General features: G+C 38.3%; 1 protein-coding gene across 1 annotated transcript; it reads left to right on the forward strand.

Moving 5' to 3' along the window:
• Positions 1 to 539: 539 nt before the first annotated feature.
• Positions 540 to 11708, forward strand: LOC121784382 (protein FAR1-RELATED SEQUENCE 5-like). Its single transcript, XM_042182529.1, has 5 exons — positions 540 to 559; positions 635 to 711; positions 4134 to 4241; positions 4491 to 5133; positions 10271 to 11708. The coding sequence occupies exons 1-5, from the start codon at positions 540 to 542 to the stop codon at positions 11706 to 11708; spliced, it is 2286 nt and encodes a 761-aa protein (XP_042038463.1).
• Positions 11709 to 27432: the final 15724 nt, after the last annotated feature.

The following is a 27432-nucleotide window of genomic DNA, read 5'->3' on the forward strand; positions in this document are numbered from 1 at the left end:
GCTGACCTTTCGAGATAAGGGATTCAATTAGCTTACCTTTCGAAATATGGGTCCAAGACATGCGAATTTTTCGGAATAAGGATTTTACACTTTTTATATTTATTCTCTTCATTTTTCTTATTATTTTCCTTCCAATAATTATAGATTTTATTAAACTATCATTTAACTCATCTCTTAAAAATTTCATTTTACCTCCCTCCAAACGATTTGTGCACTCTGCCTCCACCCTCCACTTCGCCTCCGCCTCCACCTCCACCCTCCACTTCGCCGCCACCTCCACACCTTAGGGAGCTTGCCACGATCCGGAATGTGCCTAGCTCCCTAAGCACTGTTCCCCACAATTTACTAGCGTCTTGCCCAATTTCAGAGTGAATTTTCATTAAACATTGTGGTTGAAGTTTCAACATCTTACTAGCTTCGTGTCCAATTTTAGAGTGAATTTATTGCTGAGTGTTATACAAGGAGAGCATACATATCAGGTTTTACTGGTAGTGCAGTCACTGCTGTTGTCAGAAAAGATAAAGCAGCTCTTTGGACAGATGGTCGCTACTTCCTCCAGGTCTGGCAAGCAGATGACTAATTCTCTCTCTCGTTCACTTTGAACAACTGTTGCTAGGATTTGTTTATGCATCAGTTACCCTCTGGTGGCGAAGTGGAGGGTGGAGGTGGAGGTGGAGGCGGAGGCGGAGTGCGCAAATCGTTTGGAGGGAGGTAAAATGAAATTTTTGAGAGATGGGTTAAATGATAGTTTAATAAATCTATAATTATTGGAAGGGAAATAATAAGAAAAATGAAGAGAATAAATATAAAAAGGTGTAAAACCCTTATCCCGAAAAGTTCGCATGTCTCGGACCCATATTTCGAAAGGTAAGCGAATTAAATCCCTTATTTCGAAAGGTCAGCGAATTTAATCCCATATTCCGAAATTTCTCGTCGAGAATACTTATTTCATTATTTTGTGTGTTAAAGTATTTTCGTCTCTTTAATTGATCAGAACTAATTAAATTATAAAATTATTTTAATTGGAGGAAGATATCTATAATCAATATTAATTATCATATAATTATTTATTATACGATAATTTATTTAAGATTAAGTTATGAATTACACCATCTGTCCCAAATAAATTGAGTCATATTTCTATTTTAATTAAAGAAGAATGATTATGACTAATTATCATTTACTAATTAATATTTCTATTTTAATTAAAGAAAAATGACTATAACTAATTATCATTTACTAATTACTAATCTAGTATTGAGTTAGTCTCATAAATCAAATAGTATAATAATATATTTTATTATGAGATACTTATAATCTGACAAACTGAATACCTGTTAATATACACTAGTCTAATAATAGTCTATCTATATCAATCTTTTCTATATAATTTCAATATAAAATAATATTTTAATAATTTTGAATATGATATCAATTTTGGTTTCATTTATCCTATTCCTATATCATCAATTATTTTATCATTTACTTCATCCGTCACACTCGAAGAGATAGGAGAAGTACATTTTTCTTTTTGGCATATCCCATTACAAATGACACATTTCTAAATATATAAACATCACTCTTTCTACTTTTTCCTCTCTTACTTTATTTAGTCCACTTTACTCCTATAATAATAGTACTACATCAAATCCAGTACTAAATTATAAATATTCTATTTAGATTGGGATTGAGAAGTAGTATCTTCTAACGATGATTCATTTGCATATGTTTAAATGTAACCTTTGTGACATCATTTTTGTATGTTAAATACGTAGATACGTGTGTTGTATTGATACTTGTTGCCTACCATGGTAATGGTCATGGATTAATGAATTTATGAAGTATTTTATATTATTCGTGCAGAATTATGATAATTCTACCGAAATTATTATGAATAAATCTGCATGGTTTTTGCAAAGATGGTTTTCGTTGCGAGTATAATATAGTACTATGCATTTTCTTAATAATTTGTGGAATATTTTAAAGATTTATGGGGATTGAACAAAAAATCGGTTGAAGTTAGAAGATGAAGAAGTTGATCATAAATATAGAAAGTGTATGTGCGCACACGAAAGAGAAAGAAATAGTCACTTTATATATAAAAGAAAAATCATTTTATATATTAATGTTATAATTAAATATATGAGCACAGAATAAATTATTTAATGCAAGAATAAATACTTAATGTTATATGTAAAGAATAGAGTTAAAACGTATTCTAATTTTATAGTATTAAAATTATAGTCAAGTATGAACTGATACATCAAAGAGTGAATGATCAAAACCCAGTCTAATTGATAATGTTAATGTATAGATATATAGGGTCGTGACCAATCGAGATTTTTTAGCTTAATTAAGAATTGAGATGCATTATCAGCCACTCATTCACAACATTTTCGAAATGTCAACTGCAAGTAGATTATGTCAACTAGGGGTATTATGTCAACACATGTCAATAGCCTGCATATAAAATATCAACAACTTATGGCAAAATGTCAACAGCTTGTTTGTCAACAACTTGTATAAAGTGTCAACAACTTATTTATCCTCCATTTTAGAAATGAAATGACGATAATACCCCATAGTTGACATAATATACTTGTAATTGACATTTCAAAAATATTGTGGATGAGTGGTTGAAAATATATCTCAATACTCAATTAAGCTAAAACATCTTAATATATATATATATATATATATATATATATATATATATATATATATATATATATATATAGGGATGTGATCATATGATAACCCATATTTATGGTGATAACCTAATAACCTATCATTATATGGACGAAATATATCATTTTATGGATTAAAAGTATCATTCTATGCATGCTGAAAAAATATCATTTTATAGTGTATACATAAATATCATTAAAATTATAGTCAAGTATAAAATGATATTTTTTCAGCATGCATAGAATGATACTTTTAATCCATAAAATGATATTCTATTTTATAAAATGATATATTTCGTCCATAGAATGATAGGTTATTAGGTTATCACCATAAATATGGGTTATCATATGATCACATCCTTATATATATATATATATATATATATATATATATATATATATATATATATATATATATATATATATATATATATCTATATAGGGTTTTGATCCATGCATACAAAAGTCATTTTTAGGTCATTGTAAGCTTATTTTTACGTCATTATAGTAAGGATGACATGAAATGATCTTAACATGACCTCAAACCCAAAGTTTATAATATGACCTAAAACTGCTTTACAATGACCCTCCGTGTTTTTGTTTAATTATTGACCATTGGATTGTCAAATCTCATGGTCAGGATTTGGTCTGGATTTTGTATTGAGATCAAGTTTTGTATTGATCATTTTCCTATATATATATATATATATAGATTTTTGATCAATACAAAAATCAATCCTAATACCAAACATAAGCTAATTATTGTCCATGAGATTTGCCGTTATTTTAATCTTAGGACAAGATCTGAAGGCTGTCCTATTTTCATTTCTTTCTCATTTTTAAATAAAAATAATCGTATAAGGCTAGTATGGAACTTATACATTTGTGTTGTTATGGAATTTCCATTAATCATGCAGTATGATTACTCCATGATCACCTCTTTCTCTCACTTCATATCTGCGTGAAATTTTCCAACCACGATTCACTCCTTCACTTTATTTCTTCAGTTGATTCCATATTTCTCGAATCATTCTGTCAAGTTATTCATCCTCTTCTCCAGCGATTTTTGGGACAGCCTCTTACAATCTCACGAGTAGATGCTATGGCACAACCAAATGCAAAATCAACAACAAATTAAGTAAATGCAGATTTTTTCACCTTCTTCCATAAAATATGAATATTTGTTAACTCTCGATTTCAGAATGTGTGTTCATCATCTTCAGCGATTGTTTCGTAATCTTTTTTAATTTTTCTACCAGATTGCCATTTTACCTCTCCTCATTCATCACTCCAATGTAAGATTTGTATTCACCTAAAATCTTAATTTTAGGAATTATCATCCAGAGATTGAAATATTCTTATATATCCCATTTCATAGCTTCTCTCTCTTTTGTTAATTTTTTTTATCATTTGATATATGATTGTGAATGCATAAATTGTTTGCAGATTTGTTTATATCGAGCCTCACATTAATGGAAATTGGATCACCCCCACCGCCGAACTGTGACAATTATTCTTCATCTGATGAAAGTGTTGATAATACAAATTGTGGAGGTTAAATATATTGATTTGTTTTAATTTCATTATTAAACCTTGATTATGCCATAAGTTTTATATTTTATTTTTATGTTATGACTTTAATATACCGTAGTTATGCTCTTCATTGCACGCAATATGTCTTCATGTTTAACTGGTTGCATGTGTTTTTATGCATACATTCGCTGCATTTTTTCACATAACGGATTTCACATCTCACTTTTGTTATTATGATGTGTTCTTATGCTCTATTTTTGTTTATTTCAGATTTACATACCCCTGATTGCCCTAACAAAGTGAAACCCTTTGTTGGTCGTAACTTTCCCACATTGGAGAAAGCAATTCAGTTTTATGAAAATTATGGTCGACATGTTGGTTTTGATACCCTCAAGTGCGGGTCTAAAAAAATTGGTCAACTCACCATATGGTTTTATATGGCGTGTAGTAGAGAAGGTGAAAAAAGAGTGCAAGACAAGCAAGCTAGACGCAGACGTAAATCCAAGAAATGCGGCTGTAAAGCTAGGGTTGCCTTCAAGTTTGACTCCGACAGAGGCTACGTAATCAAGAATTTGAATGAAGAACATAATCATCCTATGGTGCTTCCAAACCACCAGAAATTCATGAGACTCAATCGCGTTCTTGACGATGTCCACCAAAAATTTATTACCGATTGTGCTGGTGTCAATATTGGTCCATCACTAACATTTAAATTGTTGACTGAATTGATGGGTGGATATGAGTCAGTCGGGTGTACTGTATTGGACGTTCGCAATTACACCCGAGACATTAGGAGATATGCTGAAGGGCATGATGCTCAGATGATATTAGATGAGCTAAGGAAGAAGAAGAAAAGTTGTGATGCCTTCACGTATGAATATAAGGTCGATTCTAGTGATAGAATGTTGATGGAGTACGTACTAAACAAGCCCATCAGCCTAAAGCCCAAGAAAGAGTATCAGTTCGGCATGACTAAAGAGTATCAGTCCGGCATGACTAAAGAGTTCAGTTCGGCATAACCAAAGAGTTCGGCCCCAGCCTACAGCTCGGTAAAAGCCAACCAATCAAACTCTGCTCTCAGGTCGGCATCAAGCTCTACTCTCAGATCGGCAAAAGCTGCTCGGCAATAATTCAGCAGTTCGGTCTCAGTATTCGACCGAACTAGGAGATAGTGGACTCATGCAGGATTTCCACCTCCACTATACCCACGATCTATTTAGTGGTGTCAAGCAGTCATTAACTCATGCAGGATAGTGAACCCATGCAAGATCGCCACGATCTCCACGACATCCACTACCTAGTAAATGGTGCTGCATGCCACGATCTTGGTTCAATGTATAAATAGAACCTAGATCAGATAGATAAAGTTAAGTTCTGTTAAGCTCTCTAGAGATAAAAAGATCAAATAGCAAGTCTGTATTGTAAGCTGTAGAAAACAGATCAAGCAATACAACTCTGCCCTCTTTTCTTCCCGTGGACGTAGATTTACCTCAGTAAATCGAACCACGTAAATCTCTGTGTCGTAGTCTTTATTCTCTACCAGCATTTACTACCATCAGAAATTCGCCAAACCATCACTGGCGCCGTCTGTGGGAACCAGAGAACCAAATTTGTGATAAAGCGAATTTTTGACCCTTTTTCCACCCCAAAAAAAAAAATGCATACCAGATCACATAACACCCATAATACCGTTCGTGATAACCGTGAGGAAGCTAGTCCAGCTCGCAGGTCTGAAAAACGGCCTCGGGAGACATCTACCTCCGGTTCTCACGAAGAAGGAACAAGCCACTCCAGGAGAGATCGCACCGAGTCTTCCCAGCAGCCCGATTTAAATGAAGCTGTCAAGCTGTTCTTGGCCGAGAAGCAGGAGGAGTTCTTAACCTTCCTGCAGAAGAGCCAACAGCCGGAGAAGACAACGGCGGATTCTCCCTCCTCATCCAGACATGAAAGTCACTACCGCAGTAGTGACGTGTCTTCCAGGAGAAAGAATCCTCAACCCCGACATGTTCCTGTTCCTCCTCGGTACCGGAACCACAGGAGAACTCCATCTCCTCCGTACCGAAGAGATGTCGGGTTCGCCATGTACGGAGCATTAAAGACTCCGTTCTCGGACGATATCACCCGAACTCCTTTGCCGCGGAACTACCGGACACCGTCAATGACTTATGACGGGCTAGTGGATCCTCATGACTTCTTGGGATGCTATCAATATAATATGGCGAACCAGGGTCTCAATGAGGTCCATATGTGCAAGCTGTTCCCCGAGCTGCTCATCGGGAACGCCAGAAGGTGGTTCGACAGCCTTCCTCAAGGCAGCATTAGATCCTACCGAGATCTAATGGATGCTTTCCACAGGAGGTTCTTTCAGAAAGCGGAAGCCCGAATTACTTCGGCTCAGCTGCTTTCTATACGTCAAGGTCGCGACGAAAAGATCAGCGACTTCCTGACGAGATTCCATAAGGAATGCCTACAAGTAGATAATCTCAATGATCTACTTGTCATTTCGGCATTCCAAAATGGAATCCTGCCCGGAGCTCTCTACAGAAAGCTCGTGGAGTGCGGTCCGCAAACAGCTCAAGAAATGTGGGACATTGCGGACCAGTTTTCCCGTGCGGATGAGGCAGACCGTCGAAAACGGTCTTTAGACAGCTCATCCCGAGAAGAGAAAAAGAAGCCCGATCAAAGCGGCCAGGTGCTTCCTCGCCGAACTCCTTTTGAAAGAATTCAAAGGGCACCGGTACAAGGCAGATTGGGGCCACGTCTCAATCCTGAGAAGCCGCCCGCTCAGTTCGTACCATTAAACAAGTCAAGAGCGGAAATTTTCGAACTACATTCCGATATGTTCGAAAAACCAAAGCAGATGACGAAATCAGCCGCGCGGCGACCTCAGGATCAATATTGCTCCTTCCATCAAGCCCACGGTCACGATACCGAGGAGTGCCGAAATTTAGCTGCAGGTATTGATGTTCTTGTGAAAACAGGAACGTTAAAAAAATACCAAAGCAAGCAGCCGAAAAAGAACAAAAGGCAGAGAGGTGCGAACTGCAATCCTCAGGACCCGAAGAGGCATGAGGATCCCGAAGACGACGACGAGCCGCAATATGATGGAGTAATCCAGACTATTGATGCTCTCCCTGCCGGGAAGACTAAGTCGTCCCTAAAAGCAGAACGCAGAGGTTCCAATCAAGAGGAGCCAACACATAAAAGGCTGAAGAAAGGCGAAGTGATTACATTTTCAGATGCTGATCCCGTCCCAGCCATCTCTCCTCACCAAGACGCTATTGTCATTCAAGCCGGAGTGGCAAACAAACTGATCCACAGAGTATTTGTGGATACAGGAGCGTCAGTCAGCATTCTTTTTAAAGAATGTTTCGATAAAATGGAAGTAGATCCAGCTCGGCTCAGTCCGGCTCCACTTCCTCTGAAAAGTTTCGCCCAGGAGGACACCCGCCCTGAAGGTATTATCAGCCTTCCGATCACGGTGGGAAAAGCGCCTACAAGCTCCAATACGATGATCGAGTTCTTTGTGGTGAAAGCTCGGTCCCCGTACAACATCATCCTGGGGAGAGACTGGCTCAACACAGTTCGGGCCGTTTGCTCTACTTATCACCTCACCATCAAGATCCCCACTAAAGGTGGGATAGCGGTCATCCGAGGTGATCAAAAGAGAGCAAAAGAATGTCTGCAGATTGCGCTTAAAAGTGCCGAGCAATCGGTTCGGCACCATCAAGCATAGCAATCACAGCAACCGGAGTCAGAGGCAAGCGAGATGACCGAAGTCACTTCAGAGCCGAACTCAATGACCGTTCAGTTATACGAAGATGATCCATCCAGAACGGTCAAGATCGGTTTCGCAGGAACGCCTCTACTCCGGGAAAAGACCATTCAGCTCCTCAAGGAGTACAAAGATGTCTTTGCATGGTCTCCGTTGGACATGACCGGAGTGCCCCCCGAGGTAATCACTCATCGGTTAAATATTGATCCTTCAATCCGGCCAGTAAAACAGAAGCAAAGACTCTTTGCGGCAGAAAGAAGCCAAGTCATCCATGACGAAGTCCGCCAATTACTAAAAGCGGATGTACTATTCGAGGTGAAATATCCTTCTTGGGTGGCCAATCCTGTGATGATCAAGAAAAAAGAAGGAGGATGGCGGATGTGCATAGATTTTACCGATCTAAACAAGCACTGTCCTAAAGATTGCTATCCCCTTCCGAATATAGATAAAAAAGTAGAAGCTTTGATCGGCTTCGAAATTTTCTGTTTTCTTGATTTATACAAAGGATATCACCAAGTGTTGATGGATGAGAGTGACACTCCGAAAACAGCTTTCATTACCGATTTCGGCATTTTCGCTTATAAAAAGATGTCATTCGGTTTAAAGAATGCCGGAGCCACTTATCAAAGGATGGTAGACAAGCTTTTTCGGCACCTAATCGGAAAACAGGTTGAAGTGTATGTCGACGACATAGTTGTCAAAAGCAAAAGCACTTCGGAGTACGAAGACAACCTCAAATCCACTCTCGACGTGCTCCGAAAAGCCAACCTTAAACTCAACCCCCAAAAATGTACCTTTTTGGTAGATTCGGGAAAATTTCTGGGTTGTTGGGTTTCAAAGGACGGACTCAAGGCAAATCCCTCAAAAGTTCAAGTTATTCAGAACATGGCGATGCCGAAGTCCATACACGATGTGCAAAGACTAACTGGATGTCTAGCCGCGTTGAATAGATTCCTTTCCCAAGCAGCCGAAAAGCAACTGCCGTTCTTCAAAGTGTTAAAAAAGGCACCAAAGTTTGAGTGGGGAGCCGAGCAGAAAAAGGCTTTTGACGAGCTCAAAAGTTATTTAGCCGAGCTTCCAATTCTCTCTGCTCCAACAGATGCCGAAGTGATTTTCTTATACTTAGCGGCATCCGATCAAACCATTAGCGCGGTGCTTGTACGAGAAGAAGGCCTAAAGCAGTTTCCCATCTACTTTACAAGCCGAGCATTAAGAGGTCCAGAAACAAGGTATCAACCTCTGGAAAAAATTGCTCTGGCGTTAGTAAATGCAGCAAGGAGACTGCGGCCATACTTCTATGCTCACAAAGTATGCGTCTTAACCGATCTGAATATAAGGTCGATTCTAGTGATAGAATGTTGATGGAGTACGTACTAAACAAGCCCATCAGCCTAAAGCCCAAGAAAGAGTATCAGTTCGGCATGACTAAAGAGTATCAGTCCGGCATGACTAAAGAGTTCAGTTCGGCATAACCAAAGAGTTCGGCCCCAGCCTACAGCTCGGTAAAAGCCAACCAATCAAACTCTGCTCTCAGGTCGGCATCAAGCTCTACTCTCAGATCGGCAAAAGCTGCTCGGCAATAATTCAGCAGTTCGGTCTCAGTATTCGACCGAACTAGGAGATAGTGGACTCATGCAGGATTTCCACCTCCACTACACCCACGATCTATTTAGTGGTGTCAAGCAGTCATTAACTCATGCAGGATAGTGAACCCATGCAAGATCGCCACGATCTCCACGACATCCACTACCTAGTAAATGGTGCTGCATGCCACGATCTTGGTTCAATGTATAAATAGAACCTAGATCAGATAGATAAAGTTAAGTTCTGTTAAGCTCTCTAGAGATAAAAAGATCAAATAGCAAGTCTGTATTGTAAGCTGTAGAAAACAGATCAAGCAATACAACTCTGCCCTCTTTTCTTCCCGTGGACGTAGATTTACCTCAGTAAATCGAACCACGTAAATCTCTGTGTCGTAGTCTTTATTCTCTACCAGCATTTACTACCATCAGAAATTCGCCAACCCATCAAATGTCACATTTATTTTGGTGTGATCCGCTATCAAAGAAGAATTTTTTGCTATTCGGTGACATTGTTTCATTTGACACTACTTACTCAACCAACAGGTACATGTTTTAAGCTTATTTGTTTTCACATTTAGTTTTACATTTCGTGGTATGACATTCATTGTTTTTGTATTGACCCATTGTTTGATATTCTAGCTTGTCAAACTCCAGCTCCCATGTCTGATTTTAGAAAGACTATTTTTTTGCAGGTACTCTATGATATTTGCTCCGTTCACTGGTAAGGACAATCATGGAAGAGCTATGACATTTGGTGCAGGTCTACTTTGTAGTGAGAGTGCAGACTCTTTCTCCTGGCTATTCCGGCAGTTTGTGAAATGCATGGGTGTAGCTCCGAAATTGATCATTACTGACCAAGACCTGGGAATGAAGGTTGCTGTCGAGGAGGTCCTTGTGAACACACGTCATAGATGGTGTATGTGGCACATCATGGCAAAAGTTGCTGAGAAGGTCCCAAAATCATTGCTTGGTAATACAGATTTTAAGAAGGAGTTAAACTCATGTGTCTGGTCCGAGTTGATTGAATCCACCGAGTTTGAAGACACTTGGCATAAGATTATGGAGGAATATGGACTTGAAGACACGGATTGGTTTTCTACAATGTTTCGATCAAGACAGTATTGGGTTCCAGCATACTTTAGAGACTTTCCTGCTAGTTCTTTGATAAAGACAACCTCTGTTTCTGAGTCGCAGAATAGTTTTTTTACGAGGTATAGCAAGTCCAAAGCTAACCTTGTTGTGTTCTTAATGAACTTCAACAATGCTTTGGAGGCTCAAAGGTACCAAACGGCAAAGCTTGATTATATGGATGCTAATACCACATCGACATTGAAGACACAGTGGCCTATTGAAAAGTATGCTTCTACAATATTTACTGACAGTGCATTCAAGGAAATTCAAGAACAAATATTGGAGGCATACAATCATTGCAGTATTTTGGCGATATCAAATGAATCCACTCATGACATCTACAAGGTATTAGATCATTTCTCAAACACATGGAATGTTACATACTCAGAATTGGATTTTGCCTTTCATTGTGGTTGCAAAATGTTTCTGAGAACTGGTCTTGTATGCTGTCACATCTTCCTTGTGTTGAAACACAAAAACTTTAAGTTGATTCCTGACAATTTGATTGGAGGTCGATGGTTAAAGTCCCCACTAGTAAAGTCAGCTCATGGTGTTGACTGTGAAGATGTGAGTACTCATATCTATGTGGATGAGAAGAAGAAGGCTTCGTCTATCTTGTTGGGTGAAATGTTGTCTTTGTACCAAGCTGTTTCTATCGATATTGATCAAACCCATGAATTGACTTCTATACTTCGTGATGTAAGGCAGCAAATTTTTGCCGATGGTGTGGTATTGTCAGCTGCACAAAAGAAGCAGCGTATTGAGTCTTTTTATGGTGGGGAGAAACCCCTTGTTGTTGATGTTCATCCTCCTGAAGTTGTAAAGACGAAGGGGCATGCAAGTAGGCTCCAACCAAGGTTAGAAAAAGCTATGCGGCTAAAGAACAAACCTGTGCGCCAATGCAAGAAATGCCATGAGTGGGGTCACCACGATTCAAGGAATTGCGACAAAATTAAAGAGAAAGAACTTCAGAGATCAAGAAGGGAGTCTGAAATTTGATTTTATGCTTTTGCATATTTTTATAGTTTTTTTTTTCTTATCAAACTATCTGTTATCACTCTTTATGGAACAATTTGATGTTTGTTTTTAACCGTTTCAGACTTTTTTTGTAATTTGAACCAGACATCAGCTACTATGACTTAATTACGTACTAATTATCATTTTTAGATTGATTGTTTTGTGAGCCATATTCGTTTCGGGGGCTAATAACTGTTTTGAGACTCGTTGCGGCCTTGTATATGCGTGAATTCTTCAGCATCTTTTGTTATTTCAGATCTAATTCTGAATTGGATTATAGAATTGCTAAGCTTTGGAAGGATTATGGTTCAATTCGATCTTGAAGCTTTTGGGCTTTTCACATTGCAGGAGCAGCTTTGTTTAGTTTTATATGCTTTTTGTTAATTTGGTTTCTTCTATCTCAATTGAACTTGAGATTTAAATTTCTCGATTGAAGAGATGAATCGAATACAAACATTTTGACAAAAAATAAAAGAATGACCCCATTCTTGAAGAAACCTTTCCAGTAACACTTCTTGTTTTTTTGTTCATGTAATATGATTTTAGTAATTACTTTGATGTTAATGTATAATATACATTAGGCAGGTGTGAGTTCAGAAGACACTCCATTTGAAAAATCCTTGGAATGAGTTCAAACCTGTCAAAATTAGTAGAAACTATCAAGTATTTTGTCTAAGCTTTTTAAGAGCCTTATGATGACTCGTATATGTTATTAGACTGACATGTATTCATACTATTTCTTATAATGACTCGTATATGTTATCAGTATGACATGTATTCAGCCTTTTTCTTATACCGACTCTTATTTATCATCACAATGCCCTGACTTCTTATAATGACCCGTTTATGTTTCAGAATTACATGTATTCAGTGTTATTCTTAAATCTTATTATGTCAAAGTGTCAAACATTATGTCCAACATTTACCACGTCGAATAACCCATACTACATTATCGTAACACATCTGCATTGTAAAGATAGGACTTCAAAATCAATTCGGAATCAAACCAAGTTCTTGTAAATTACATAGACCAAGATGTGAGACATAGAATCCAATGACGTATCCCAACATCAAACCTGTGTGATACGTGGAAATTCTAGAATCTGAAATTTCAAAACAAATAAATAATGTCGATATAGCCGTCTATGAATCTAAAATTCTAAGACAAATCCAAAACTGAAGCTTTGTAGTCCGCAATCATCTTCTCAACATCTATCTTCATTGTCTTGCTGTCATTTGCGTAATGTATGGATGCCGTTGTTTTATTAAAAAATGAACTGTGATTATTATCGGCCAACATCAACGCACAACGGTATTTAGCTCTTAAATACTGGATTGCACCCCTATTTCTGTTTGATAGACCACAATTCCAATGGCCTTCTCTCTCGCCCATGTAGACTTCCAGGTGCCTCATCAAATACACACCACGGTCCTCCACATTATAGGTTGTTCTCCAACTCATTTTCATCCTATGTATAGGCACGTTCAAAACAGTCTTGCATTGAATGTGGCACCCAATTTTTGTTAAATATTTACAAAAGAACGCTCTCTGCCAATCACAATTTGAAAATCACGATTCAAAAAATTAAACAGCAAATCGTACGCACGTAAGTGTTTGTGATACCTACCAGTGTTTCAGGTATGTCGCCATAATTCAATCTCAAGTCACGATCATCTCCTTCTTTCGAACCATCAATGATAACAACTGCTTTTCTTGCGAAACAAAAACACACAGTGTAGTCTCTTTTAAATACGCAGAAAGGGAAGAAGACCTGTCTCCCAAAATACACCAGTGAACTTATCAATATGTCACATTGTTATACAAGAAAAGAAAAAACGTTGTGTTAGATATTTTAGGACCATACCAGATCTATGTCTACCCATTTGAAGTTTGGTATTTCTCTAACCTCCTCATCAAGGTTCATCGCAAAAGTATTAAATCTTTTTTCTTCATCAACCTCTGCAGACACCTTCACAACCGTGTAAAGCTGCATCGTGACACCAAAAAGACAGTAGTTGCACGCGATTCAATTTGTAACCAAAATTACGTCTTACCAATAATAAATCAGTAGCATTAGAGAGATGTTTTGTTTACTCACTGCAGGGTAAGTTGTGAAAAACAGTCTTTTCGGTGACGAATGAGCTTTCATCTCCTCCTTGTTGTTCAGCACGGAGCACCATGCACTAACTATACCACTTGAGATCTCAGTATGTGGGAACAATGACATGAACTCTATAATCCGAACTTCCACAACATCATCATCATACACAAGCTTGTCCCTAACAGACAATTGTGCAACAAGTGACTCAACTTTATTGGAAACTATTAATGAGTTCCTCAACAGATTTTAGAGCAACTTACTCATTAGTATTGTACGTTGTCATAAGCCAATAATAAATCATTATTTCATCTTGATTAAGCTTGTTTGACACCTTCACTGCTCGTTCATAGTATGGGGAACGCATTGCATTACTTAACTTCATCTCAGCTCTTCCTCTCACTTTCAGCTTCCAATTCTCCACATCATCTTTCGGCTACCCACGTAAGTATAAGACAATGTAGGTTTGGTCAGTCATCTCAGAGAACATATAAAGCCATAAATGCGTCATGACTAGCAGCACAACAACTCATTATATGTCACTTACACTGTCTGTATCATAGATGCCTAATTCGTTGCCCATTTTAGGTTTCGCTTTCTTTGAAAAAGGCGTCACAAAATTGGCTTCGTTGTCCTCAAAATCCATGGGTGCATCAACTGGATTTTTCACCTCAGGTTCAACTAGTATTGCTTTACCCTAAGCAAAATTTATAATCTGATCATTTCACACACTTAACATAAAAAATCAAGAGGATAAGTTGTAATATCATTTCAGTACTTACCTCATCAATTATTGTGCTCACTATCTGGTTCCCAGACCTAGTCCCTGAGTTGTTCACCATAGAAGCCAAACATACTACATCATCATCATCATCATCATCACCACATTCCATGTAAGCTTCTATAGCTGATTTTACAATTTCGTCGACATTGATAGCATCCTCCTAGTACTCATTTCATGTTAAATTCAGCCCAAAATCACATCCCCAGAAAAATAACAAAAAACAACACTTTTGCTAGAAGATTTTACAGTACACAAAATGTACCTTCATTCCAACCCCAGGACTTGCTGAACAGCCAATACTTAAAAATGACTTTGTATCATCCGGGTTTTTATTCATTCCAATAGCGTCATGATCGATGATATTAGCTTCTTTATCAGTATCGTGTGCTTGGTACATTCCAATATTATTTCCAGTCTGCTCCTGCGATGACATCATATTTTGCTAGTAAAAAAATCTGACACGTATCTTACATCATATTAGAACATCAAATATGTCTTGACGATAGTGTTTTCCAAAACATAATATTAACAAGTATAAAAGGTCATACAACAACATCGTTTAGGTCATAATATTACCAGACATAATACTAACATACATTAAAGGTCATACAAGAGTATCGTTTAGGACATAATATTACCAGACATAATGCTAACAGACATTAAAAGGTCATACAACAACATCGTTTAGGTCATAATATTACTAGCCATAATACTAACAGACATTAAAGGTCATACAACAGCATCGTTTAGGTTATAATATTACCAGAAATACTACTTACAGACATTAAAGGTCATACAATAGCATCGTTTAGATCATAATATTACCAGACCTACTACTAACAGACATTAAAGGTCATACAACAGCATCGTTTAGGCCATGTTTTCCAAAACTAAGTCTATTACCCTAACCAAAAATAGAAACACATCAACAACGACATATAATAGCAACTTATAAGTAAAATTATAATAGCAACTTACATTACTTCCTCCAAAGGAGAACCCAATGTCAAATGTTGGCCCAACCTCGGCCAGCTTCTTCAGTATATTGGTAACCTTCATCATATTCTCCACGGCAACGAGAATTTCTGGAGTGTCTAGTTCCTCTTCAGCCAATGCTTGTGTCAAATTTGCAAAGGTGTGCTCGTCTTCATTGCCCTTTTTGGGAACCACACCCAGCATCTTATAGGCAGTGGTTGCTGCAATACGAAAAGATTCAATATTTTCACTTAATGCAGCAACATCGTTTATCCTGTTGAGAAGATTTTGAATCCCCTTAGTTGCCTCCTCTTCCGCCTCAGCCAATGCCACCATTGCCTTTGATAAAGGGTTCTCAACCGATTTGTTCTCAACTTCAAAAACTACAATTTTAGTGGGTCGTGGCAACTTTTCTGGATCTCCTCTTTCAATCACACTTCCCCGCCCAATACACCCAGTTTGGACCTCCATCTTCTGTCTTAAGCGTAGCAGCTCACTGGTCCACCCTGACACAGTTGGGAAGACTCTAGACACTAGGAGTGTCTGGTGGAACACACGGTCGACATAGAAAGCCTGCATTCATTGAACAATATGGTATTAGTTTGAAGATATTTGCATTTTTTCATAAGTTAAGACTATACTCACTACTAAGAAAGCTGCTGGTCCACTAAAAGGATTTTTCTTGTTCCTGCTCCAGTTTTGGTGACCTACAACCAGTGAGTCGAGTGTATAGGCACACCAATTATAGTCCTTGACAATAGATATGTCATCGTAAATATGCGCTATCTGAGTTCTGCAGCGACCATCACCACAAGGACCAATCAGTACGGTATCAACTATCAGGACAAACAACTTTCTAAACCATTGACCCCCTGATTTATCCGTATGCATCTCGGTGATCAAGTCATCTGGAAGCATTTGCGTCCTTTCTTTGCACACTCTACGTGCTACTTCATCCATAAAGGGCTGCTTAGTCTGCCTAGGTACCCTTCTAATTACGGTCCCGCCTATAGGCAGTCCTAATGTGACATATACATCTTCTGGGAACATTTGTAAAGGCTGACTGCAGAGTGCGAGTGTACATGTGACATTATTGAATGCCAAAAGAAGATCGTACGCCATTTTTCCGGGAATTTCAGTTATACCAAAATATATTAGCTGCCCAAAGCCCATTTCATCTACTGCTGCACGTTGTCGCTCGTTTAACGACTGCATCACCTTTATAATGTAAGTAGGACTAATCTTCAACTTCATTGTTTCAAACTCCTTTTTCTTTTTACACTTTTTGACTTCTGCTCCACCTACATTCTCACTTGTGTCTTTATGGACAACAACCTTTCCTTTTCCTCTTTTTTCACTGATCTTGCTCATTGGGCTAGCAGTTCGATCTAGATCATCTTCACGTAGACGCTTTGTACCTTTTTATAATACAATAATCATTGCCTTTAGTTGTTGTTATAATATTGGAATATGTCAGAAGTAAATCATTGCTATATCATACCTGACACACCAGAGGACCCCTTCTCGGAAGCTTCACCGGCAGCCATATCTCTATCTATTTTCTCACCAACAACATCTACAAAAAAAGTGGTCCAACAAAGAAACGACAACCATCATTGAGACTAGTGAAGTATGTCAATTAGTATCAACATATAGGTCAAACTAGATTTATATGTCGCCAAAATACCTTTTGTGATGGTCTGTTCAACCATCTCTCTGCCGGAAACTTGTTCTAAAGACACATTTTTTATTGTTAACTTATTTTTTCCCAACCTACATAAATTTAAAGTATACAAAAAAATTTAATTACGTCATAGATAGATCATTCTTATACCATACCCGACATACAAGAGGACCCCTTGTTATTGCTGTTCTTGACAGTTGTATCTTCAACGGTTTGTTTACCACAAACATCTACAAATCAACATAACCAACAGAAAAAAATTTCAAACTATATTGCTTCAAATGTATACAAATTCAGTAAATTATTTTTCATGCTAAAAACCTAAATACCTTCTTTGTTAGCAATCTTGTTTGATTCAGGGATGCTATCAGAACTATTCTTTTCGTGCTCAACACCACTACCTTTAGTATTCTTGGCACTTGCTTCCTTGTCCACATCTGAAAAACACAGATTTTTAGACGTGATTCAGGTGTTTTCAGGAACTAACTCATAACTCCTCATATATTACCTTTGCATCCAACTGTACCACCGGATAGTTTTGATGTCTTTGTTGCTTCTGCCTGTTTACTTATTGAAATTGCATGCAACGCATTCAATGACAGTGGCTTCTTCACATTTTGTATTGTACACTTGCTCCTAGTATCTACACCTTCCAATGCTAGAACCTTTCCAGAAAACTCCTTCACAGCTTTCCCTGACAGCACATAATCGTCAAAAAAATCATTTTTGAGCATAATCAACACATTGGACTAACAAATCATTTATAGTATAGCCAGGTTTACAGCAGCAGAATTATGTTTGGAAATAAACATGCCATATAGCATCGCAGTTTATGTCAAGTACTACATATGTTGTCTTCGAGTACCGCCCTTCATAAATTAAGCTTTCTTATTTCGCCATTTTTCCTAATCTGGTAGTTAGAAAACTCAAATTAAAGGAATAATAGATCGCTAAACCAATTAAAAAATTGATTCTTTGCAACAATTGATTTAGGAAATATATCAACTTGTTGTATAAACCAGACAACAAGAACATAAACTATTACATAAACACCTAGATATGTCATTCAGACACAAGAAACAGATCATGTTACAGACAATAAGAAAATCAGAGTATTTATAGAAACATCTTGATAGGTTAAAACAAAGCTAAAGAGCAAATATAGTGGAGAATAAAAGGTAACTGCTACACAATCAGTTGGATTAGATGAGTCATGTGTCATGGTTAAATGCCACGCATGTCATTCGATGGGACCTTTTATGTCAGCATAATTTTATAAGACTCAAACAAATGCCCTATTTGTAAACCATCTAATTTTGATCGTATACTAGCATATTGGTTTTTCCTTGATGGGCTACAGTTCAACTAGCAAACACAGTTGCATACTAAGCTGCCAATTATGTCATTGCAGAGCACAGTATTAATTAAGAATGTTATACCTTTGTCCTTGTTCAGATTGTCAGCAGATGCATTAACCTCCGCTGTTGACGAGTTAGGTTTGATAACATTGCATCCCTTAACATTGCTCTTTAAAGGTGGCTTTCGATGCATAACAGCTTTGAACAATAATAAGAATTAAAAAAAATTAGGGGATGCTCTGTCTTATCATCACTCCACAGTATAATTCAACATGATTTACGCAGAAAGTATTTCTTCTCATTTGTATGTAATTTGTAATGTTCTATTTTAACAACACTCGATGACCCACAATTTCAAACAATTTCACACTTCCAACAATTCAATAGCATCATGACTGGTTTGTATCCGCATTGGCTTAAAGCATGCAATTTGTAGACACAAGGGTTCAACAATATGAAGCAAATAAAACCTTTTGCGGGCTCCGTTTTTGCTTCGGTCTTCCTTTTTGCTGTAGATCTTTCGTAAACTAGTAAAAATCGTGGCAACCAGAAATCAGTTTTCAGCATTGTACCGATTCTGGAAAAAGCAAACACCCAAACAACACCATTACTCACCTTCCCCCTCTTTGTTTGATGGTGCAGACCCCCGAGTTTCAATCATTGTTGCTGACGATGTCCAGATTCAAATCGTCGGAGAGTAGCGTTGGCGAATCGTTGGAGAGTAGCGTTGGCGAAGTAGGGTTTTGTGTCACGGAGAAGGAGATGAATCGTCCGTCAAAAGAGCATCTCCAATGGTCGGCGTCACCACCGGAGCGCCGATTTTTCGCCCACGCCGGTTTGACGCCGAACCATTGGAACCGGCGTGGGCGAAATCGGCGTCAAAATCGGCGTCGCCATGCCGATTCCCGCGCTGACGCCGGTTCCCACGCCGATCCTCACGGGCGCCATTGTGGCTCCCGGATCGGCGCCAAACCGGCGTCGGATTTAAATATTTTTTTTTTTTTTCGCAAAACACAATATATACGCGCGTTGAACCTCATTTTCATTCGCACCACTTGTTTTAACGAGTACTCTCTCTCTACCTTACTTTCTGTACAAGATCAATAACGAGCAATGGAGAACAACTACGAAGGTACTCCAGTTAATCCCGGGGGATGGTCTCAGACTCCCCCGGCTCCCGGTGTAGGGTCTCAGACGCCCCCGACTCCCGGGGCAGGGTCCCATACTTCCCCGGCTCCTGGGGGAGGTGGTTGGCCTCCAATGAGCGGGTACTACAACGTGTACCCGTGGCAGCAGATGATTCCGGGGTGGGCACCCGGCATGCAGCCCCCTATGCAGATGATGCCGGGGTAGGCACCCGGCATGCAGCCACCGGCGCAGCAGATGATGCCACCGGCGCAACATATGATTCCACAGTCGCAGGCGACGCACGGGGGGGACAACGCCTATCGGCCGACTTTTGATTTTTCCACCGGTTCTTCGCACACATCGACCCCAACGGATGCACAGTATTCGGAGACCTTCTCCTTAGCGGACTTGGGTTTTGATATTAACGACGTTTCTGAAACTCTCATTCAAAGCCAGGGAGTAGGGCGGGGTAAGAAGAAGGGCAAGGCGAAGAAGGTCGGCGAGTCGTCGCAGCCCCGCGCCGAAATCCGGGGCCGGAGGAAGTGGACGGACGCGGAGAACGTTGCGGTTGCCAAGGCGTGGGTGAGTGTTTGCGACGATCCTCTCGTTTCAAACAACCAGAGGATCGTCAACTTGTGGGCGAAGATAGCTGCAGCCTACAGGGCATTTTGCCCTGAAGGGAGACCGTGCACCGGGGAGGAGGTCCGGAAGTGCTGGGACCGAATCAGGGCTGGCGTCTCTCGATTTTCGGGTTTGTACGCCAACGCCCTCCGCATGCAGACCAGTGGCCAAACAGAGGAAGACTGCAGGAGGATTGCGGAAAGAGCCTACCCCGATCCGGATAAGAAGTACTATGAGTTCACCTACTAGAACTGCTACGTTGTGCTCAACGAGTCGGAGAAATTCCGGGCAGGCGTCGACGCTGGCTGGCCGAAGAGGCAGAGACTGAACTATACCGGAGATTATAGCGGCAGCAGCGGTGGTTCGTCAGACCTCCCCGAGACGGCCCAGGAGGTCCCGACTCCTCGGTCGTTCGGTCGCCGACCTCGCCCGGTTGGGCAAAGGCGGGCGCAGCAGGTTGCGAGGGGGGGCACACCGAGTTCCCAGGATGTCCATTCGGCATCCCCCCTCGGCAGGTCTACCGAGGAGCTCAAATTCTTCGCGCGCCAACAAACGCGCGCTCAAATGGTGAAGACCTTAGCCGACTTCCAAGCGGCGGTGGACCCCGAGGTGAAGGATTTTCTTCGCGTATTGCTCCAGAGCCAGCGTGAAGAACTGGAGGCGATGAGGAGGGACACCGGCGGGAATAGCCGCGGCGTAGGTGGCGACGGAGGCGGCGGCGACGGCAGTGAAGAAGCGTTGGGCGACGACGGAGACGAGGACGGCGGCGATGAGTGATTTTGTTTTACTTTTTTAAATTAATGTACTTTTTACTTTTTGTAATTTTTTTAAATTGTTGTACTTTTTTTAAAAGTAATGTACTTTTTAAATTTTAATATTATTATTCGAATTTTCCGTATTTGTCTCGTAAATTAAATTATGTATGTTGATACAATTGTAAATTAAATTATATAATTGTTATTAGTGATGTGGATAGGTAGTGTGAAGGCTATTTGATGGCTATTTGATGTCCAGTTGATGTGGCAAGCTGATGTGGCAGGAGAATTGTAGTGCTGATGATGTGGCAGTGTGAAGGCTATTTGACGGCTATTTGACGTCCGCCAGCATTGGAGATGCTCTTAGAGCGGGAATACAGAGAGTTTTTGGAAAGTTTGTCTAATTAAATCCCGCTAATTGATCATAATGAATGAAATCAAGTTGGTCAAATGACCCGTTTATTGTTAGTACCCAAAATACCCTTATAATGACCGAAATCTTTTTAATTATGCCACAAAGTTGTTTAAAATAAGAATCAATCATATCTGTTAGTTACTACATCCAATGGCAGGAAATTGTCCTAGGTTTTTGTACTAAGAGGTGTTTTTGGATGGATTAAGACTCTATATATATATATATATATATATATATATATATATATGGTTTTGATCTATGCAAAACTAGATTTAAATACAGAAACACAGAACAATATCATAATTAGGTCACTTTTAGGTCATAATTAGGTAATTTTTAGGTCATGCTAACAAAGCATGACCTAAAACGATCTTAGCATGACATTAAACCCAAATATTATAATATGACCTAAAATTGCTTAATTATGACCTTCCGTATTTTTGGTTAATTATTGACCATTAGATCATCTAATCCTAGGGCCAAGATTTGGTCTGCATTTCTGGATTTAAACACATACTTATTTTGATCATCTAATCCTAGGGCTAAGATCGTTTTAGGTCATGCTTTGTTAGCATGACCTAAAAATTACCTAATTATGACCTAAAAGTGACCTAATTATGATATTGTTCTGCGTTTCTGTATTTAAATCTAGTTTTGCATAGATCAAAACCCTATATATATATATATAGAGAGAGAGAGTTGTGATCAATGTCGAACTAATTTTAAAGACCGAACTAGAGACCAAATCTGGGCAATTAGATCTAGTTTTTTTGATAAGATGTGCTGCTGTGTAAATTTTTCGGTCTTCATTACAAGCGCATTTTACTTCATTGTATAGGTTTATTACTTCATTCCGTACGTAATACCTTGAAACTACAACATGTTTTTACTTTCTTCCAGTAGGTTTTGAAATGATTCAACATATGTTTCATTTGAATTCATTGATCTGAGTTTTTACTTTATTTACATTAAAAAATGCAATTTATTCAAGTGCGTTGATTACTTCATTCAGAAACGTTATTACTTCATTGGATAAGGTTTTTACTTCATTCCAGTAGGACTTTCAATGCTTCTACACATACTTCATTCCAATAATTTATTACATCATCCCATGTGTTTATTACACCATATCAGCGTTGTGGCGGTGGTGATAGAAATTGTAGAGAGAAAGAACGGCACGCGACGGCGAAACCGCATTTACGTACTAGAATGAAGTAATAATCCTACTGGAATGAAGTAAAAACCTACTGGAATGAAGTAAAAACCTACTGGAATGAAGTTAAATCTTCGTAACATGTTAGTATGACTTATTTACCTTCAGATGAATTAAAATAGGCTCGTGATGAAGGCGAAAATAATTGATAAATTTGTGTCTCTCATCCATAAAAAACTAGTTCTAAAAACCCTAATTTGATATGGTTCGGTGGTTCGGTCTTTAAGAGTGGATTTGTGAATAATGGAACTCTATATATATATATATATATATATATGTAGGGAGATGATCAAAATAAGTATGTGTTTAAATCCAGAAATGCAGACCAAATCTTGGCCCTAGGATTAGATGATCTAATGGTCAATAATTAACCAAAAACACGGAAGGTCATAATTAAACAATTTTAGGTCATATTATAATATTTGGGTTTAATGTCATGCTAAGATCGTTTTAGGTCATGCTTTGTTAGCATGACCTAAAAATTACCTAAAAAGAGCCTACCCCGATCCGGATAAGAAGTACTATGAGTTCACCTACTAGAACTGCTACGTTGTGCTCAACGAGTCGGAGAAATTCCGGGCAGGCGTCGACGCTGGCTGGCCGAAGAGGCAGAGACTGAACTATACCGGAGATTATAGCGGCAGCAGCGGTGGTTCGTCAGACCTCCCCGAGACGGCCCAGGAGGTCCCGACTCCTCGGTCGTTCGGTCGCCGACCTCGCCCGGTTGGGCAAAGGCGGGCGCAGCAGGTTGCGAGGGGGGGCACACCGAGTTCCCAGGATGTCCATTCGGCATCCCCCCTCGGCAGGTCTACCGAGGAGCTCAAATTCTTCGCGCGCCAACAAACGCGCGCTCAAATGGTGAAGACCTTAGCCGACTTCCAAGCGGCGGTGGACCCCGAGGTGAAGGATTTTCTTCGCGTATTGCTCCAGAGCCAGCGTGAAGAACTGGAGGCGATGAGGAGGGACACCGGCGGGAATAGCCGCGGCGTAGGTGGCGACGGAGGCGGCGGCGACGGCAGTGAAGAAGCGTTGGGCGACGACGGAGACGAGGACGGCGGCGATGAGTGATTTTGTTTTACTTTTTTAAATTAATGTACTTTTTACTTTTTGTAATTTTTTTAAATTGTTGTACTTTTTTTTAAAAGTAATGTACTTTTTAAATTTTAATATTATTATTCGAATTTTCCGTATTTGTCTCGTAAATTAAATTATGTATGTTGATACAATTGTAAATTAAATTATATAATTGTTATTAGTGATGTGGATAGGTAGTGTGAAGGCTATTTGATGGCTATTTGATGTCCAGTTGATGTGGCAAGCTGATGTGGCAGGAGAATTGTAGTGCTGATGATGTGGCAGTGTGAAGGCTATTTGACGGCTATTTGACGTCCGCCAGCATTGGAGATGCTCTTAGAGCGGGAATACAGAGAGTTTTTGGAAAGTTTGTCTAATTAAATCCCGCTAATTGATCATAATGAATGAAATCAAGTTGGTCAAATGACCCGTTTATTGTTAGTACCCAAAATACCCTTATAATGACCGAAATCTTTTTAATTATGCCACAAAGTTGTTTAAAATAAGAATCAATCATATCTGTTAGTTACTACATCCAATGGCAGGAAATTGTCCTAGGTTTTTGTACTAAGAGGTGTTTTTGGATGGATTAAGACTCTATATATATATATATATATATATATATATATATATATATATATATATATATATATATATGGTTTTGATCTATGCAAAACTAGATTTAAATACAGAAACACAGAACAATATCATAATTAGGTCACTTTTAGGTCATAATTAGGTAATTTTTAGGTCATGCTAACAAAGCATGACCTAAAACGATCTTAGCATGACATTAAACCCAAATATTATAATATGACCTAAAATTGCTTAATTATGACCTTCCGTATTTTTGGTTAATTATTGACCATTAGATCATCTAATCCTAGGGCCAAGATTTGGTCTGCATTTCTGGATTTAAACACATACTTATTTTGATCATCTAATCCTAGGGCTAAGATCGTTTTAGGTCATGCTTTGTTAGCATGACCTAAAAATTACCTAATTATGACCTAAAAGTGACCTAATTATGATATTGTTCTGCGTTTCTGTATTTAAATCTAGTTTTGCATAGATCAAAACCCTATATATATATATATAGAGAGAGAGAGTTGTGATCAATGTCGAACTAATTTTAAAGACCGAACTAGAGACCAAATCTGGGCAATTAGATCTAGTTTTTTTGATAAGATGTGCTGCTGTGTAAATTTTTCGGTCTTCATTACAAGCGCATTTTACTTCATTGTATAGGTTTATTACTTCATTCCGTACGTAATACCTTGAAACTACAACATGTTTTTACTTTCTTCCAGTAGGTTTTGAAATGATTCAACATATGTTTCATTTGAATTCATTGATCTGAGTTTTTACTTTATTTACATTAAAAAATGCAATTTATTCAAGTGCGTTGATTACTTCATTCAGAAACGTTATTACTTCATTGGATAAGGTTTTTACTTCATTCCAGTAGGACTTTCAATGCTTCTACACATACTTCATTCCAATAATTTATTACATCATCCCATGTGTTTATTACACCATATCAGCGTTGTGGCGGTGGTGATAGAAATTGTAGAGAGAAAGAACGGCACGCGACGGCGAAACCGCATTTACGTACTAGAATGAAGTAATAATCCTACTGGAATGAAGTAAAAACCTACTGGAATGAAGTAAAAACCTACTGGAATGAAGTTAAATCTTCGTAACATGTTAGTATGACTTATTTACCTTCAGATGAATTAAAATAGGCTCGTGATGAAGGCGAAAATAATTGATAAATTTGTGTCTCTCATCCATAAAAAACTAGTTCTAAAAACCCTAATTTGATATGGTTCGGTGGTTCGGTCTTTAAGAGTGGATTTGTGAATAATGGAACTCTATATATATATATATATATATATATATGTAGGGAGATGATCAAAATAAGTATGTGTTTAAATCCAGAAATGCAGACCAAATCTTGGCCCTAGGATTAGATGATCTAATGGTCAATAATTAACCAAAAACACGGAAGGTCATAATTAAACAATTTTAGGTCATATTATAATATTTGGGTTTAATGTCATGCTAAGATCGTTTTAGGTCATGCTTTGTTAGCATGACCTAAAAATTACCTAATTATGACATAAAAGTGCCCTAATTATGATATTGTTCTGCGTTTCTGTATTTAAATCTAGTTTTGCATAGATCAAAACCCTATATATATATATATATATATATATATATATATATATATAATTCAAGAATCCACACATTTTATTGGCACTGTATACTGCGTACTTGGGACATTATGTAAATTGCATGTAGAGCATTAATTCGTGTAACATATTGCATTAAAACAAAAGTGCTTGCAAAATTTGAAAAATACACTTGAACATTAAAGTTTGTTTGGCATTATACGTATTGAACGTAGGACAAAGTATATAACATTAAGGTAATGCAATGAAGCATATTATTCTACAAGTGATTATAGAAATATACAGATTACAAATTTATGCAATTTTTTTATAATTGAAATTTTATTAAAATCGTCATTATTTTTTTTAAATTTGATATATGATATAGAGTAAAGGCCAAAAATGGTCTTAAACATATCGCGATTTTACGATTTTGATCATAAACATTACGTTTTGAATTATTGTATCCCAAATATTTGAAATCGGGCCGAAATCAGTCTAAAATGGACGGCGCCGTGATAAATAAACGGTCAACGGCTGTTAAGCCAATTTCGACCCAATTATGTATATTGATTACATTTTTTAATTATTTAGAAAATAAAAATTATTATTCTTAAAAATATATGCTTTTCATCTTCTTCATCCTTCCACTTCATTCTTCTTCTTTTCAGCGATGAACCCTAGTTATTGCAGTGACTCAAGGTCATCAGGTATGGAGCGTTCGTTGTACAGCAGAGGTTCCCGTGAGAGTTGTGGCCGACGCGACCTCCGATGCCGGTACGAGTCTTGCAATTGCAAGAAACTTGCTTCACTCTAAATCGTGAAAAGCCATGACAAATCTACAAAGGGAAGCTCTACTTTGTTTGTGAGAGAAAAGATTGCACCTTTTCAAGTGGTGCGAACCAATTGACCCCATCGCCGAAGACGACGGCGGCACTTCTTCGCCGTCGCTGGGCGAGGCAGAAAGTGACAGTTTTCACTTGATTTTGGCATCAATCGATGAAATAAATCGAGCCATACATAAATTAGATACTGTTGTGAAGTTTTGATTTTGTTTCTTTGTTATTGTAATGTTTGTTTATTTGTTGAAGTTGAAGTAATGAAGTTTGAGATGATGAAAAATCTGGAATGGTGAACAATCAGCTTAATTGTAGTGCTGTTGTGAACAATCTAGAGTGGTGGAACAATTTGTGTTTTCTTTGGAATGGTGAGAGCAAGAAGAAGTGGTACAAACTTAGTTGCACACCAAGTGTTTGATAAAACACCCATTCCAAAATTCAAAATAAATTTACTAAATCTGCTCCAATTATAGTGAGAGACGATTGAGTTTTGGTTTTAGATTCAGAAATGTTAAGTTATGGTGTTTTGTTTTGGAATAAATTTTGTGTTTTGTAATTTTTTTTAATTATGATTTGAACCCTATTGA

Source organism: Salvia splendens, chromosome 21 (assembly GCF_004379255.2).
Source record: "Salvia splendens isolate huo1 chromosome 21, SspV2, whole genome shotgun sequence".
Taxonomy (NCBI): domain Eukaryota; kingdom Viridiplantae; phylum Streptophyta; class Magnoliopsida; order Lamiales; family Lamiaceae; genus Salvia; species Salvia splendens.

Excerpts from the sequence above, each read along its gene's own strand:
- LOC121784382 (XM_042182529.1), top strand. The coding sequence starts at position 540 with ATGGTCGCTACTTCCTCCAG. Across the intron at positions 4,242-4,490 it reads TGATAATACAAATTGTGGAG|ATTTACATACCCCTGATTGC; the intron begins GTTAAATATATT and ends TGTTTATTTCAG. Across the intron at positions 5,134-10,270 it reads AGTGATAGAATGTTGATGGA|GTACTCTATGATATTTGCTC; the intron begins GTACGTACTAAA and ends ATTTTTTTGCAG.